This window comes from Euphorbia lathyris, chromosome 5 (assembly GCF_963576675.1).
Source record: "Euphorbia lathyris chromosome 5, ddEupLath1.1, whole genome shotgun sequence".
NCBI lineage: Eukaryota > Viridiplantae > Streptophyta > Magnoliopsida > Malpighiales > Euphorbiaceae > Euphorbia > Euphorbia lathyris.
Window position 1 is genome coordinate 48,489,753 of NC_088914.1, and position 13,273 is coordinate 48,503,025.

Consider the following 13,273-nt stretch of genomic DNA (forward strand, 5'->3'; position numbering starts at 1 on the left):
ACTAAATTACAAAAAAAAAAAAATGTGAAAACTTTTTTTTAGAACTAACCGATATATAACTGGTGTAGAATAAGAACAAAATATCTTTATTTTATAATGAAATTGACGCAACTTACAAACGTTAGAGGTAAAATTACTCTTGATTGTCAATGTTATGGGTAAAATTGCACAATTTTAGATGTTAGAAATAAAATTGCTCATGACTATTAAAGTTTAGAGTATTTTTGCATCTTATCCCTATTTTTATGGGTAAATTACACACATGGCTACTGAACTTTATTCATTTTAACATTGTGATCACTGAAGTTCAATTTTTAACGGTATGAACATTGAACTTTACACTTTTTAATACGGGTGACCACTCAACTTTAACTACGGATAAACTATATCAAATAAACACACAAATATATTCTCATATAATTATTATTTTTTATTTTATTTTTACATGGAGTCATCTAGATTGTCATAAAAATTGTAAACGATTACTATTTATTAATTACAAAAGATAGACTTTTTAGAGGATAATATATATTTTTCAGAAAAAGTCTGTTAACGGCAACTTTTTAGTCTTTTAAATTTTGTTTAAAGTGCATGGCATTTCCATTTGCTCTAGCACATGGATATTAGGAGGTAAATATGAGGTTTTAAAAATATAGGAAGCAATTGAATTTAGTAGATAAATATAGGGAGTAGAAATGTATAGATTAATAAGGGCAAAACTCATGATATATCTGATAAGAAAAATGAAAAGTGAAAAAAGTTGGGAGTATAATTAGAATGATATGATATGATATAATGATTTAGAAAGAAAAAGAAAAGAAATGAAGGTCACTATCCTCCTAATATGACTAAACAACAACTTAAGTTTATATATCCATGTCTCTCATCTACTTCATATGTATATATAGATATTGTGTGTACAAAGAAACATCTAAAATAAAGATGGTGGTGAATTGGGTGGCGCTGATGGTCATGGTGGCAATTTTAATAACAGGAGGCGGAGGCGGAGTAGCTAGCGCCGGAAACATAAGTTACGACGGAAGATCACTTATCATCGATTCTCAAAGAAAAATTCTCTTCTCCGGTTCTATTCACTATCCTCGGAGTACTCCTCAGGTACTTGTTTTTCATATCAAATAAAATAAACTCGATTGCTCATACCACCCAACATATCAAAATTTATGCATTTTCTTTCTACTTTGCCCAATTCATATATAGCTTTAATTTATTTATTCTACCTTAACTATAACTCAATAAATTATATGAATCACCCTTTCAATAAATTATATGTATCACCCTTTCAATCCAATATTACTCTTCCAGCCGAGCTTTGATCTGCTCAAACTCGGCTTGCTATAAAATTAACAAGCTCCAATTCCAGCCGACCTTTGATTTGCTCAAGCTCGGCTTAGCTCTTTAGAAAATAAACGAGCTCGAACCGAGTTTCAAGTCCAAAATTCTTTTTGAACTTGGTTCATTAAGAAAATTATTCAAGCACGAATTGTTTGAGAGTAAATCTTTAATTATATTTATGAAGTTTGCTCGCAAATAGCTCTTTAATTGTGTACATAAACAAGTTCACAAGCAAAGTTCGTGAATAAATAAACAAGATACTTACAAATAGTTCGTCCATTACTCATTTATTTTGTTTGTAAACGAACTCATCTAAAAGTTGTGCACAATGCACTTATATTAAACAAAGAAAGATTATATTAGATATTTATAAATGTTCTAATTGAGACTGCTCGCGAGCTTTTGAGCCGAGTTTTGGCCTACTCCATTTACTAACCGAGCCAGTAAATCGTACTCACGAGCGGCTCATTTACAAATCGAGTCGCGTCAAACCGAGTTTTTATCGAGCTGCTCATAAGCGGCTCGGGTCATTTACAACCCGAAAATAAAAGGTCATGCAAATGTGAGGTGAGTGAGTAGGTGAGAAATCAATACATGTCGAGGAGAATAGAAAAAAACTTTATTTTCTTTTATTTTCTTTAAAACTATTTCAAATGGTTTACTTCAAGCATCAATTTCTCATCTACGACTTGTTCACTTTAAATTTATAATATATCGTTAAATATATTGACATATTTCAAGTTATTCTAAACTTCATTTGTCAAGTTATATATATACACTTTAAGTTAATAAAAAATAACAAACCAAAATTTATTTATGATTTATATATATATAAAAATAATTTTAAATTAATTATATATATATATAATAAATATAAATATTATCTATTTATTTATTTATTTATCTATTACGTTATCCGATCTCAATGGTTTTAATGGTTTTAATAACATTGATGCCAACTCACACTCTTTATTAAATATCTGTTTGCTGCAATTAATAAGATTTTCAACCTATGATTGATTTGTAATTGCAAGATGTAACATAAATATATATAATTTCAATCCACTTTTAGTTACATTCTATTTTGGAATTTATTTACAACTAGTCGAAAACCCGTGCGATGCACGGGGTATGAAACTTTTATATAATTTAAATAAATAAATAAATTGCTATGGAAAAAATTTATATTATATATATTTGAAATTAATATATATTTTTTATTAATAATTCAAATTAAATTAATTTTGAAAATAATTGATTCATTTTTTATAAAATTTTAATTAAAGGTGAATGATTTATTAATTTTTACAAAATTCAATGATTTGTACTTTTTAGGAATTTTAATACATTTTCATATTTTGGAATTCTATGAAACAATAATAATAAAATAGGAGATTAATTAAGAAATATATTAGAATATAATGAAAAACCAAAAATTGAATTAAACTATAATTAAAATTAAATATTATATTTACAATACAAAAAAATTACAATATATATGTTAAACAAAAATTGAATTAAACTACAATTAAAATTAAATACTATATCTACGATACAAAAGAATTACAATCTATGTTAAAATGAAAGCAACATCAATATATTATTCTATAAACTATTACAATCAATACTTTTCTAATGTTGCATATGAATAAACTTTATCAATTCAATATGTTACATATAAAAAAAAAAATTTTTAAGAATTAGTCACAAATTCATCTTGATGATAATCATTTTGCTTGATGGCATTTCATGATCATCAAGTATTCGAATTCAATTATTCGTGCTGCTACAATAATCCAATATATCTAATTGAATCATTTTAAAGTGATGATTTCTCCTATTTTCATCTCGTAATATCTCATCAAGACATTCAATCAATTTGTTCTTCATTCTTTCACTATATAGAATATCAGTCACGCTCGCAGATATCACTTATTTGACTTTATTAATATTTTCTAATAATTATATATCCTTGAATTTTGTAAGCAAGAAAAACAAACAAAAGAATAGAAAATAAAAATGAAGGGACAAAAAAGATAATTAGAAGAGAACTATCTTCCTCTCGGTTTCTTTTAAAATAACAGAGAATATCGAGATATAAGTATATAAAGAGAAGAGTGAAAATATTTTTTGTCTATTAATTAAACATTTTATTTTTTCTTAATGAAGTATTAAGTCTATAAATTAATTTTAATTAAATAGAATTAACCACTCAGTATAAAAAAAACGTTTTATAATTAATATGTGAAATCAATTAGAATCATTATGCTCAACATTTGAGAATTTGAAGAGATTCAAATAATAATATTTTTTTAATTAATATTTTTCAACAACTTGTCCTATGATCATGTTTCATTTTCATCTGTTAAAAACTCTTGAAATACTAACAATTTTGTACGAACTATAATATAATAGTTAAAAACTATATAAGCCAATGTTGCAAAAACAATTATCTTAATATCCCATAATTAATGTATATTTTTAGGATTTTGAGCATCAAAATTTATTTTTGTTTAACTTTATTTTGAACTCGTATCTAACATAATCCACATTCTTCAAGAATAAACATCTTATCAAGTTATTAGATGCTTACAATCTCTTTGTCTAGAAAATTGAAAAAAAATAACTTCTTGATAATAATAATAATAATATAACATAATTTATAATTGAAATAAACTTCATTGTAAGTATAATATTCCAATACCTCTTTAATATTTTATTCAATATGTCTCAAACTTCAATGAACAACTATTGTGTGAAACTTTATATCTATTTGTACCAAAATGCATAAAAATAAAAAATACAATCCATATCAATTAGATAAACTCAAATTAAAAAAATGAGTGGATTTCAACAGGTTCCGAATTAGAAAAATTAATCTAACTTCAATTAAAGCTAAAAATTGAGTTCATATAAAACTGAAAATCTAAATTTTAGTTAGAATAAACAATCGAAATGATAACACCTAGCAACATATACTAAAAAAGAATGCAAATATACAAAATCTTTATTTTAATCATTTTGAAAAAAAAAGACAAATAAAAAAAAAACATGGATAAGGTAGCGAGAAGTATGGAATCTGGATAACAACAGAACTGGAATTTCATCTATGAAAGATGAAACTATAACAACTATTGTTTAATAAAAATAAAACAACAACACAATTGAGAAAGCTAAAAGTTGAGTTCATATAAAGCCGAAAATCTAAATTTTAGTTAAAGTTAACAATCGAAACGATAACACCTAGCAACATATACTAAAAAAGAATACAAATATACAAAATCTTTATTTTAGTCATTCTGAAAAAAAAAGACAAATAAAAAATAAAACATGGATAAGGTAGCGAGAGTTATGGAACCTGGGTAACGACAGAAATGGAATTACATCTCTGAAAGATGAAACTATAACAACTATTACAACAACAACAACAACAAAGCCTTAGTCCAGAAATGATTCGGGGTCGGCTAACATGAACCATCATATAAAACCGTGAAATCATGTCGTGTCAGCGACACAAATTCACTCCCTCCACTCTGTCCTATCCACTACCATATTTTCCTCAATTCCCAGTAAACTCATATCACTCCCGATCACCCTCCTCCAAGTTTGCTTAGATCTTCCCCTACCCCTCACCACTACATCTCTTTGCCACTATAACAACTATTGTTTAATAAAAATAAAACAACAACACAATTGAGAACAAAAATAACTACAACATATGAAAAAAAATCGAATAATTACATTGAGAAACGTAAGAATTTCTTGTATTTTTTGACACTATTGTGTTTGCCGATTTTAGTTGTCCATGCATCTTCTATTTCTATCGGATTTCTTCAATTGAAGATATCAGTTTGAAAAAAAAGACAAATAAAAAAGAAAATATGGATAAGATAGCGAGATGTATAGAATATGAGTAACAACAGAAATGAATCTGAAAGATGAAACTATAACAACTATTGTTTAATAAAAATAAAATAACAATATAATTGAGAATAAAATAACTACAACATATGAAAAAAAAAATCGAATAATTACCTTAATAAATATAATACTATCTATCGTGACCAATGAATATAATGGTGGAATACTATCTATCATGCTTTATATAGAAGTTTATTTGTGACTTTTGGATTTCTTTTGCTTTGTGTTTTTTCATCTTCCCGTAACTCTTGTTTTCTTTTATTATTTTAATTAATAGGCTAGTAATTGTTTAATATATTACAAATATATATTTATTATTTTTAATCTGATTTTTTTACTACGTTGACAACTCATCAAAATGGCCTCTAAAACACTCTCTGCTTCCAATATTTAATCTGATTTTTTTACTACGTAGACAACTCATCAAAATGGCATCTAAAACACTTCTCCTAATTTCTCTCTGCTTCCAATATTATATATAGTATAGATTCATGTTATTTATAATTTACGAATCTAATTAATATTTTAATATAAAATATTAATCATTAATAAATTAATTATCTTTTTATAAATTATCTAAAATATTAAATTAATTGGATTAATTTTTAATTTTAGAATATCTAATATAATAGTCAAACAACGATTAAATTTGTTCGTGTAAATTTTCGATTAATTAGGAGTAAAATTGATCTTACTAAAAGGATTAAATTTTTACAATTTTATATATTAGGATAAATCATGAACTTTTTCAAAAATATTATTATCAAATTTCATCTTTTATATATATATGTGTATGTATTGTTTAGTTTAGTTTAAATTGCAATCTTTGATATAACTAAGGTGTTAGAAACCACAAAAAAAAGAGCACAACTGAGTTAGTAAACCTTCACTCTTTTTTATAGTTTGTCCGATTTTTCATTTCGAGACTTGTCAGACACTCTTTAACAGTCTCAATTAAAGCTTTCTCTGTACACTATAACTCGACTAAACCTTCACTTTTTGATTTGTTGGTTAATACACATTGTATTTTTTTATATAAAACCTATATTCATAAAATAATAATAATAATAATAATAATAATAAATGTCATCAGAATTAGAAAGGTCATGTTTGATATTTAGTTTTGTGAAAACAATACACTCCCACTAGGTGTTTTAATTAAAGGGGGTTGTGATAATAATGTGAGGGATGATGAATTTAGTAAAGATGTTTTTCTTTATGAATGCGGTTATTTGCTTGGGAGTGATGGATGGTAGAGGCTATTCTTCAACCCATTTGATGAAATGATCAACAACCACTATGAGGTACTTTTTGGTACTAAACTTTGAGGAAAGCTCATACTAGATCAATCTGTCAAGTGGTAAAGGGCCACAAAGGTGGATAAATGACCTTCAGTAGATGGTATTATCAATTACTTCATATCGACCTTACTTTGAAATGAACTTGATCTACTCATTCTTGACCCATGTTACAGTAGCATATGTCAAGTATGAAAAATGGGAAGGAACCATTCGTATTTAAAATTTGTCACTAGTACCTCAATGGCATGAGTGCTAGCTGATGAGATGGTATCTACTTTGGATGGAGATTTTTTAGACCCGTCAAAGCAATTTTGGCCAAATGGCCAGCCTCATAATTCTCTTCTCTAGGGATGCGTTTATTTCCAACTTTATCCCTTCTTGTTGTCCTTCGGCCATCGATTGTTTGACTATGAAGAGGTAATGTTTCATCATGACATCTTTAGCTTCATAACTATTGGACAATTGATTGAAAACTAACTTGGAGTCACTCATTAGTATTACAGGATTCGATAAGATTCAGTTTGAATGTCGAAACGGCATATTGAGAACGAAAGTTTCAAGGTAGGAAAGTCTGCCAAGTGAGTACCCATAAACCTTATCCAATATGCTAAATAGGTCTCGACGGCGCCATGTACATCTGTTACCCCAGCAGCCTAAACCCATAACGCCACAGTCGTTCATATGATTAAAGTGAGCAATACACCGATAGCCGTACATAGAACTCCCCCATTATTGATCCCAAAGAGAGCCAATGTCCCCCATAATAAACCAGGGCCCCGAGATCGACGAGCCAATTTGTGAAAGTCTATCCCAACATAGATTGCGGTTTGAGATGTCTAGAGACGCATATAGGAAAGTGAGGTAACAGATAAAGTTCCCATTCTTAGCAAGTTTACAGTGAATAAGTTGGTGGTGTGACCACTGAAATGCAATGATCCCACCCTCTGTATTTTTCGATAATTTTGTGGGCTGTGTGACCACTGATCTTGGTTTCAAAAAGAGCAAATATACACTACTTATGAATTCGAAGTAAATCATTAACATGTAGTCGAGTAGCTTTACTGGCTACACCTATAACATTCCATGATAAAATCTCCATTAAAGAAGAGCTACTAAAGCTAGTTCCCCTAGACTAGATATTTATCAGGAGCCCCCTCGTAAATAGACGAAGAGCTCTTGCCATTAGCCTTGGATTTGGCCCCTCCAGCTACCCTCAAATCCCCAATAGGAGAACTGTGGGCCAATCCCGTGGAAGTCTTTCCTCTGCGAGAGAAACCCTTCCCATTGAGATTGAGATTTCGGAGAGGACATTTTCTTTCTCTAACTGTGGGTTCATTCTATTCACTTCTGTAATGCTCACTAGTTGTCGTGATGTACTTGGTCCCGCAGAGTTGGCCATAATAGTAGGTCCAGTCACCGAATCCCCAATATTTGCCAGTGTTGCAAAATCTAGAGCTAGTTTCAAGTACTGCTTGTTTGGTTGTATTAACTGACTTTGGAGGCACAACTTCGATTTGTAATCGACTAACACTCTCCAATTCTCTAGTCTCCTTCTGAGCAGGACGTTGATTATGTCTTCTTGCAGTCCTCTTCGCCACCATCCATGGGCCAAAAGTTGGAGAATGCTCTGTATGGATTTGCTCAGCTGCTTGTTCATCTTGAGCCCCGTGGAGCGACCCTGTTGGTCCTTGTTTTAACGGACATGACTCCATCCCATGGCCATATACCCCACAGTCAAAGCAGATATTATAAAGGTCATCATACTCAATCCTACACGTGGTATGTCTGATTTTATACTTTGATGACGATGGCTTAGAAAGGTCAAATTCAATACACACGCGAGCATACTTTCCTCTGTGTTTATAATGTAGTTTTGTCAACGTGGTGCACTCTTCCGACGGTGCACTCTTCCGACGTGATTTCCGAGCTTTTCTAGAAAATATTCATTATAGTACTCAATAGGTAATCTCTGAAAGCGAGCCCAAGTGAGGATTCTTTTAACATGCTCATCATACGGATCAAAGTGCGGACTCCACTGTCGAATTGACAAACAATGATTTGAGATGATATAGGGTTCTCCTGCCAAGGCCAGTTCATAATCTTAGCCACAAGAAAATTTCACAATATAGTAGTCGTTTTCCACGTCAATGATTGTCATTGTCCCCTTCCGAGCCCACAGGGTTCTAATAAGTTGAGAGAGGTAGCAAAATCCTATATTTTTGCCTAATACCTTCACAATCAGTGCAAACCTTCCGTGACTCCAGAGTACCTGTTTCTCTTCCGCAGATAGCGTTATTTTCGGACATGTCGGGTCGTCTTACTCATCTTCATTAGACTTTGCATGATAAACACCATACTGCATAAAAGTCGTCTCAGCAACGTTTTCGATCGTGTCGTCTTCGACATCGTGACCGAGCAAGGTATTCTTTGTAAGAGATTTTCCGTTTCACAGGGGATTCGAGGTCAGGTTGATGCGACGAGGGATTTCCTTCCGGCAGGCCATCGTGGCCCTTGGACTTCTTCCTGCAACGATTGACTGGAGAGGAAGCAGGCGTAGATGGGGCTACGCCGCCGCTGATTGAAAGAATTTATATTTTTTTCTCTCACTAGCTAGCTTTTTTTAGTATTGAAATGACTTAATAATTAAGTGTGTAAGAAATTGAAATTGAATGAGTATCTTATTTGAGTAAATTAAATTAGTGAGTTGATAAATGTATTTGAAGAATTTTGGAAAAAGTAGAAAGTGTAATTTTATTGAGGGATTGAATACACAGATGTGGAAAGATTTAATAGGGAAAGCAAAGGAAGGAGGAGTTGATGTTATTCAAAGCTATGTGTTTTGGAACCTTCATGAACCAAAACCTGGAGAGGTAAGTTGCCTATAATATAATTAATTTAATGAGAAATTAAAAAGAGTTAATAATAATAATTATAATGTGTAATTTGTAGTATGATTTCAGCGGAAGATATGATATAGTGAAATTCATAAAGGAAATAGAGGCTCAAGGTCTTTATGTTTGCCTTAGAATTGGGCCTTTTATCGAAAGTGAATGGAGTTATGGGTACGTACTTACATCTTTAAAAACATAAAAGGATTTAATTTGAAGTTATTATTATGGTTATGGTGGCAGTGGACTCCCCTTTTGGTTGCACGATGTACCTGGGATTGTCTATCGATCAGACAACGAACCTTTCAAGGCAATGCAATGCATCTTTTTAATTTTATTAATGGAATTCCTTGAAAGTTTCTAATTCTTCTTTCTTCGTCTTCTATAGTTTTATATGCAGAATTTTACAAGCAAGATAGTAGATTTAATGAAGTCACAGAGTTTATATGCGTCCCAAGGAGGACCTATAATATTAACTCAGGTATATTATATATGATGACATGCTCATGCATATTTGGAAATTGGATTAATAATAAGGAATGCAGATAGAGAATGAATATGGGAATGTGGAAGCAGCATTTGGTGAAAAGGGAAAATCATATGTAAAGTGGGCAGCAAAAATGGGTTTAGATCTACAAACTGGTGTCCCCTGGATTATGTGCAAGCAACCTGATGCTCCTGACCCTCTGGTTTGCTTTTCTACTCAAACTATATATTTCCATACTTGGATGGATATATTACTTTGAAATAAGCCATTCATTCATTTTCAGATAAATACTTGCAACGGAATGAGATGTGGAGAAACTTTTGGAGGGCCTAACTCTCCAACAAAGCCATCCATGTGGACTGAAAACTGGACTTCATTGTATTTCATTCTTCTTCTTCTTCTTTTTATTTATTTATTTATTAATGCATTAATTGTATAAATGAATATTATATTATATTTGTGATGAAGCTATCAAGTTTATGGGGCAGAAACATATATACGGTCAGCTGAAGATATTGCTTATCATGTGGCCCTTTTTATTGCAAAGAATGGAAGCTACATAAACTATTATATGGTACGGTAATATTAATTCATATTATTTTTATATTGGAAGGAATTTATGTGAATAAAAATGTCAGTACCATGGTGGAACAAATTTGGGCAGAACAGCAGCAGCTTATGTGATGACAAGTTATTATGATCAAGCTCCTATTGACGAATATGGTGAGTATTGTCTATTTAAATTTAAATTTGTATTTAGATAAAATAATAAAATAAAACAGGTTTGGTACGAGAACCGAAATGGGGGCATCTGAAGGAGTTGCATGGTGTAATAAAGTCATGCTCTTCAACAATACTTGAGGGAATGCAAAGTAATATATCTTTGGGTACAAATCAAGTCGCATATGTCTTTGAATCAGGAGAAGAATGCGCTGCATTCCTTGTGAATACCGATAATTCAAATGTTGATGTTGTTTTTAAAAATAAAACGTTTGAATTGGTTCCACATTCTATTTCCATTTTACCCGACTGTCGTAACGTAGTCTTCAACACTGCCCAACTCACTGGTAAACCCAACAAAAGAATCACTACATCAATTCAAAAGCTTGTAATATGGGAAAAGTACATAGACGTTATCCCCAACTATGCAGATACTACATTAATCAAATCTGAATATTTGTTGGAACATATGTCTACAACCAAAGATATTTCAGATTATCTTTGGTATACATTCAGCTTTCAACCCAATTCATCATGCACTCAACCTATACTTCACGTAGAATCACTAGGACATGTTCTCAATGCTTTTGTCAACAACAATTTTTCAGGTATTTCTTTTTCTTTTGTTTGTTTTTTTTTTTTTATCATAGCTAACTCTTAAACTTTATGTAATATACTACTCAAACTGAATTAATGTAGGGTCAGCTCATGGAAGTAAAAATGTAAAGGGACCATTTATAATGGAAGTGCCACTTCAACTTGTTATAAATGATATCAATAATATATCTCTACTCAGTGTTATGGTTGGCTTACCGGTAGGTATAATTCTATCTAAGTGAATTCATAAACAAACCTGGGTTCCTTAATTAAGTTAAGATGAATTCAGGATTCAGGAGCTTTTCTGGAAAAGAGATATGCAGGTTTAACTAGAGTGGAAATACAATGCACAAAGGAAAAACAGATTCATAATTTTACTAAATGGGGATATCAGGTAGGCCTCTTAGGGGAGAGTCTACAGATTTACACTCCATCTTTTATGGATAATGTTAATTGGACTAAATCTGATATCTCACTTCCTCAACCACTTACTTGGTATAAGGTACACAAACATCATTTTCCTATCATTTTTTTTTTAATTCATAAAAGTAAAAGTAAAAATAGAAATGAAATGTCAGATAAAATTCGAAACACCAAAGGGGAATGATCCAGTGGTGCTAAACTTAGCCTCAATGGGGAAAGGAGAAGCATGGGTCAATGGTCAAAGCATTGGTCGATTCTGGATTTCATTTCTCACTTCCAAATTACATCCTTCTCAAACTTTGTAAGTTTCTTTTCTAATTCATTCAATTACAATTTACAATTTACAATTTACAATTGAAATATGTATATATACAGGTATCACATACCTCGAGAATTTCTGAATAGTTCAACAAATATATTGGTGATAATGGAGGAGTTAGGAGGGAATCCTGTATTGATAACGTTGAACACTCTCTCTACCATTAACTCACCTGCTTCTACTACTTCCACACTTTAATACTCCTTGTTTTTCTTCTTCATTTCATTTCTGCTATCTATGTATTTTCACTTAATTATCCTTTTTTTCTACATTCATTAATATACAATATTCTCATCAATTTTTCCACCCACAAATATTAATTCTTTCACTATAACACATCTAAAATATATAAATATTACTATTATCTTTGGTGTTTCAATGTATATTAACTAGGACTAAATAGATATTTAAAATTGATGAGAATATTCTGCATATATATGCATCAAAATCGTTTTAACATATATAATGTAGCTTCATTTACTTTATTCTTCTTTCCTCTTTTGTATATATGTTGAAACATACATTATTTTTTATTTTAATGATAAAACACATTGGGACATGCTTATTAAGAATCAGTTTCAATATGCATGCTGTTACATTTATCTTGTAGAAGAAATTGAACTCTGATTTTGTATCACACAATCTCTACGTTAAACGACCTTAAGAAAAAATGTGATAATCTACAAACTAAATGCAAACTTATTTGAGAGAGGAAATACAAGTCTTTTCATGTGTATTTGTTATACTTGTATTCGAATATTATATATAGAGGTTTCTATCTGAGAAGATGTGTGGTGCTAATTAACACCGCAAATTAAGATTACATAGATGAGGGATACTTTAGTGCTTCACTAAAATACCTCAAATCTTACCTAGTCTGTAATTCAATTTCAACCCATCTATTTTAGTTACGGGCACATATACCAATTTTAACCCGACTATAATTCCAACATCTCCCTCTCATACTCACACGTAAAAGGAATGCATTTCTTACCTTATCTGATTCTAACATGTACAATAAATAGTTCATGCGGCCAGCATCGAGAGATCTACTGTTATACACTCATTGGAGATATATAGTCTCTCGATTAGCATGTATCGAAACGTTGTCCGCCTTACCCTAGATTCCATAACACATCAATTGTAAGCCTTTTGATCTCTATAGTAATCTACCATCACAATTACGCACTTATCCATAATTACACAGGTGGTGAAAATAGAAACTTGAAGATGACAATAGGTGATAAAATTTTATCGTCGCAGC

The 13,273-nt window shown here is 30.8% G+C and overlaps 1 protein-coding gene across 2 annotated transcripts; it reads left to right on the top strand.

The window, feature by feature from the left end:
* Window positions 1-909: 909 nt before the first annotated feature.
* Window positions 910-12,265, top strand: LOC136230253 (beta-galactosidase 6). 2 transcript variants are annotated; one of them, XM_066019262.1, is made up of 14 exons: window positions 910-1,116; window positions 9,350-9,445; window positions 9,525-9,637; window positions 9,707-9,773; window positions 9,852-9,944; window positions 10,009-10,152; window positions 10,234-10,328; window positions 10,419-10,529; window positions 10,615-10,673; window positions 10,733-11,278; window positions 11,370-11,485; window positions 11,557-11,769; window positions 11,846-11,991; window positions 12,066-12,265. In XM_066019262.1, the coding sequence occupies exons 1-14, from the start codon at window positions 943-945 to the stop codon at window positions 12,205-12,207; spliced, it is 2,115 nt and encodes a 704-aa protein (XP_065875334.1). In that variant the 5' UTR covers window positions 910-942; the 3' UTR covers window positions 12,208-12,265. The 2 variants fall into 2 exon arrangements, with proteins under 2 accessions (XP_065875334.1, XP_065875333.1); XM_066019261.1 differs by having other exon boundaries at window positions 10,419-10,524; window positions 10,589-10,673.
* The last annotated feature ends 1,008 nt before the right edge of the window (window positions 12,266-13,273 follow it).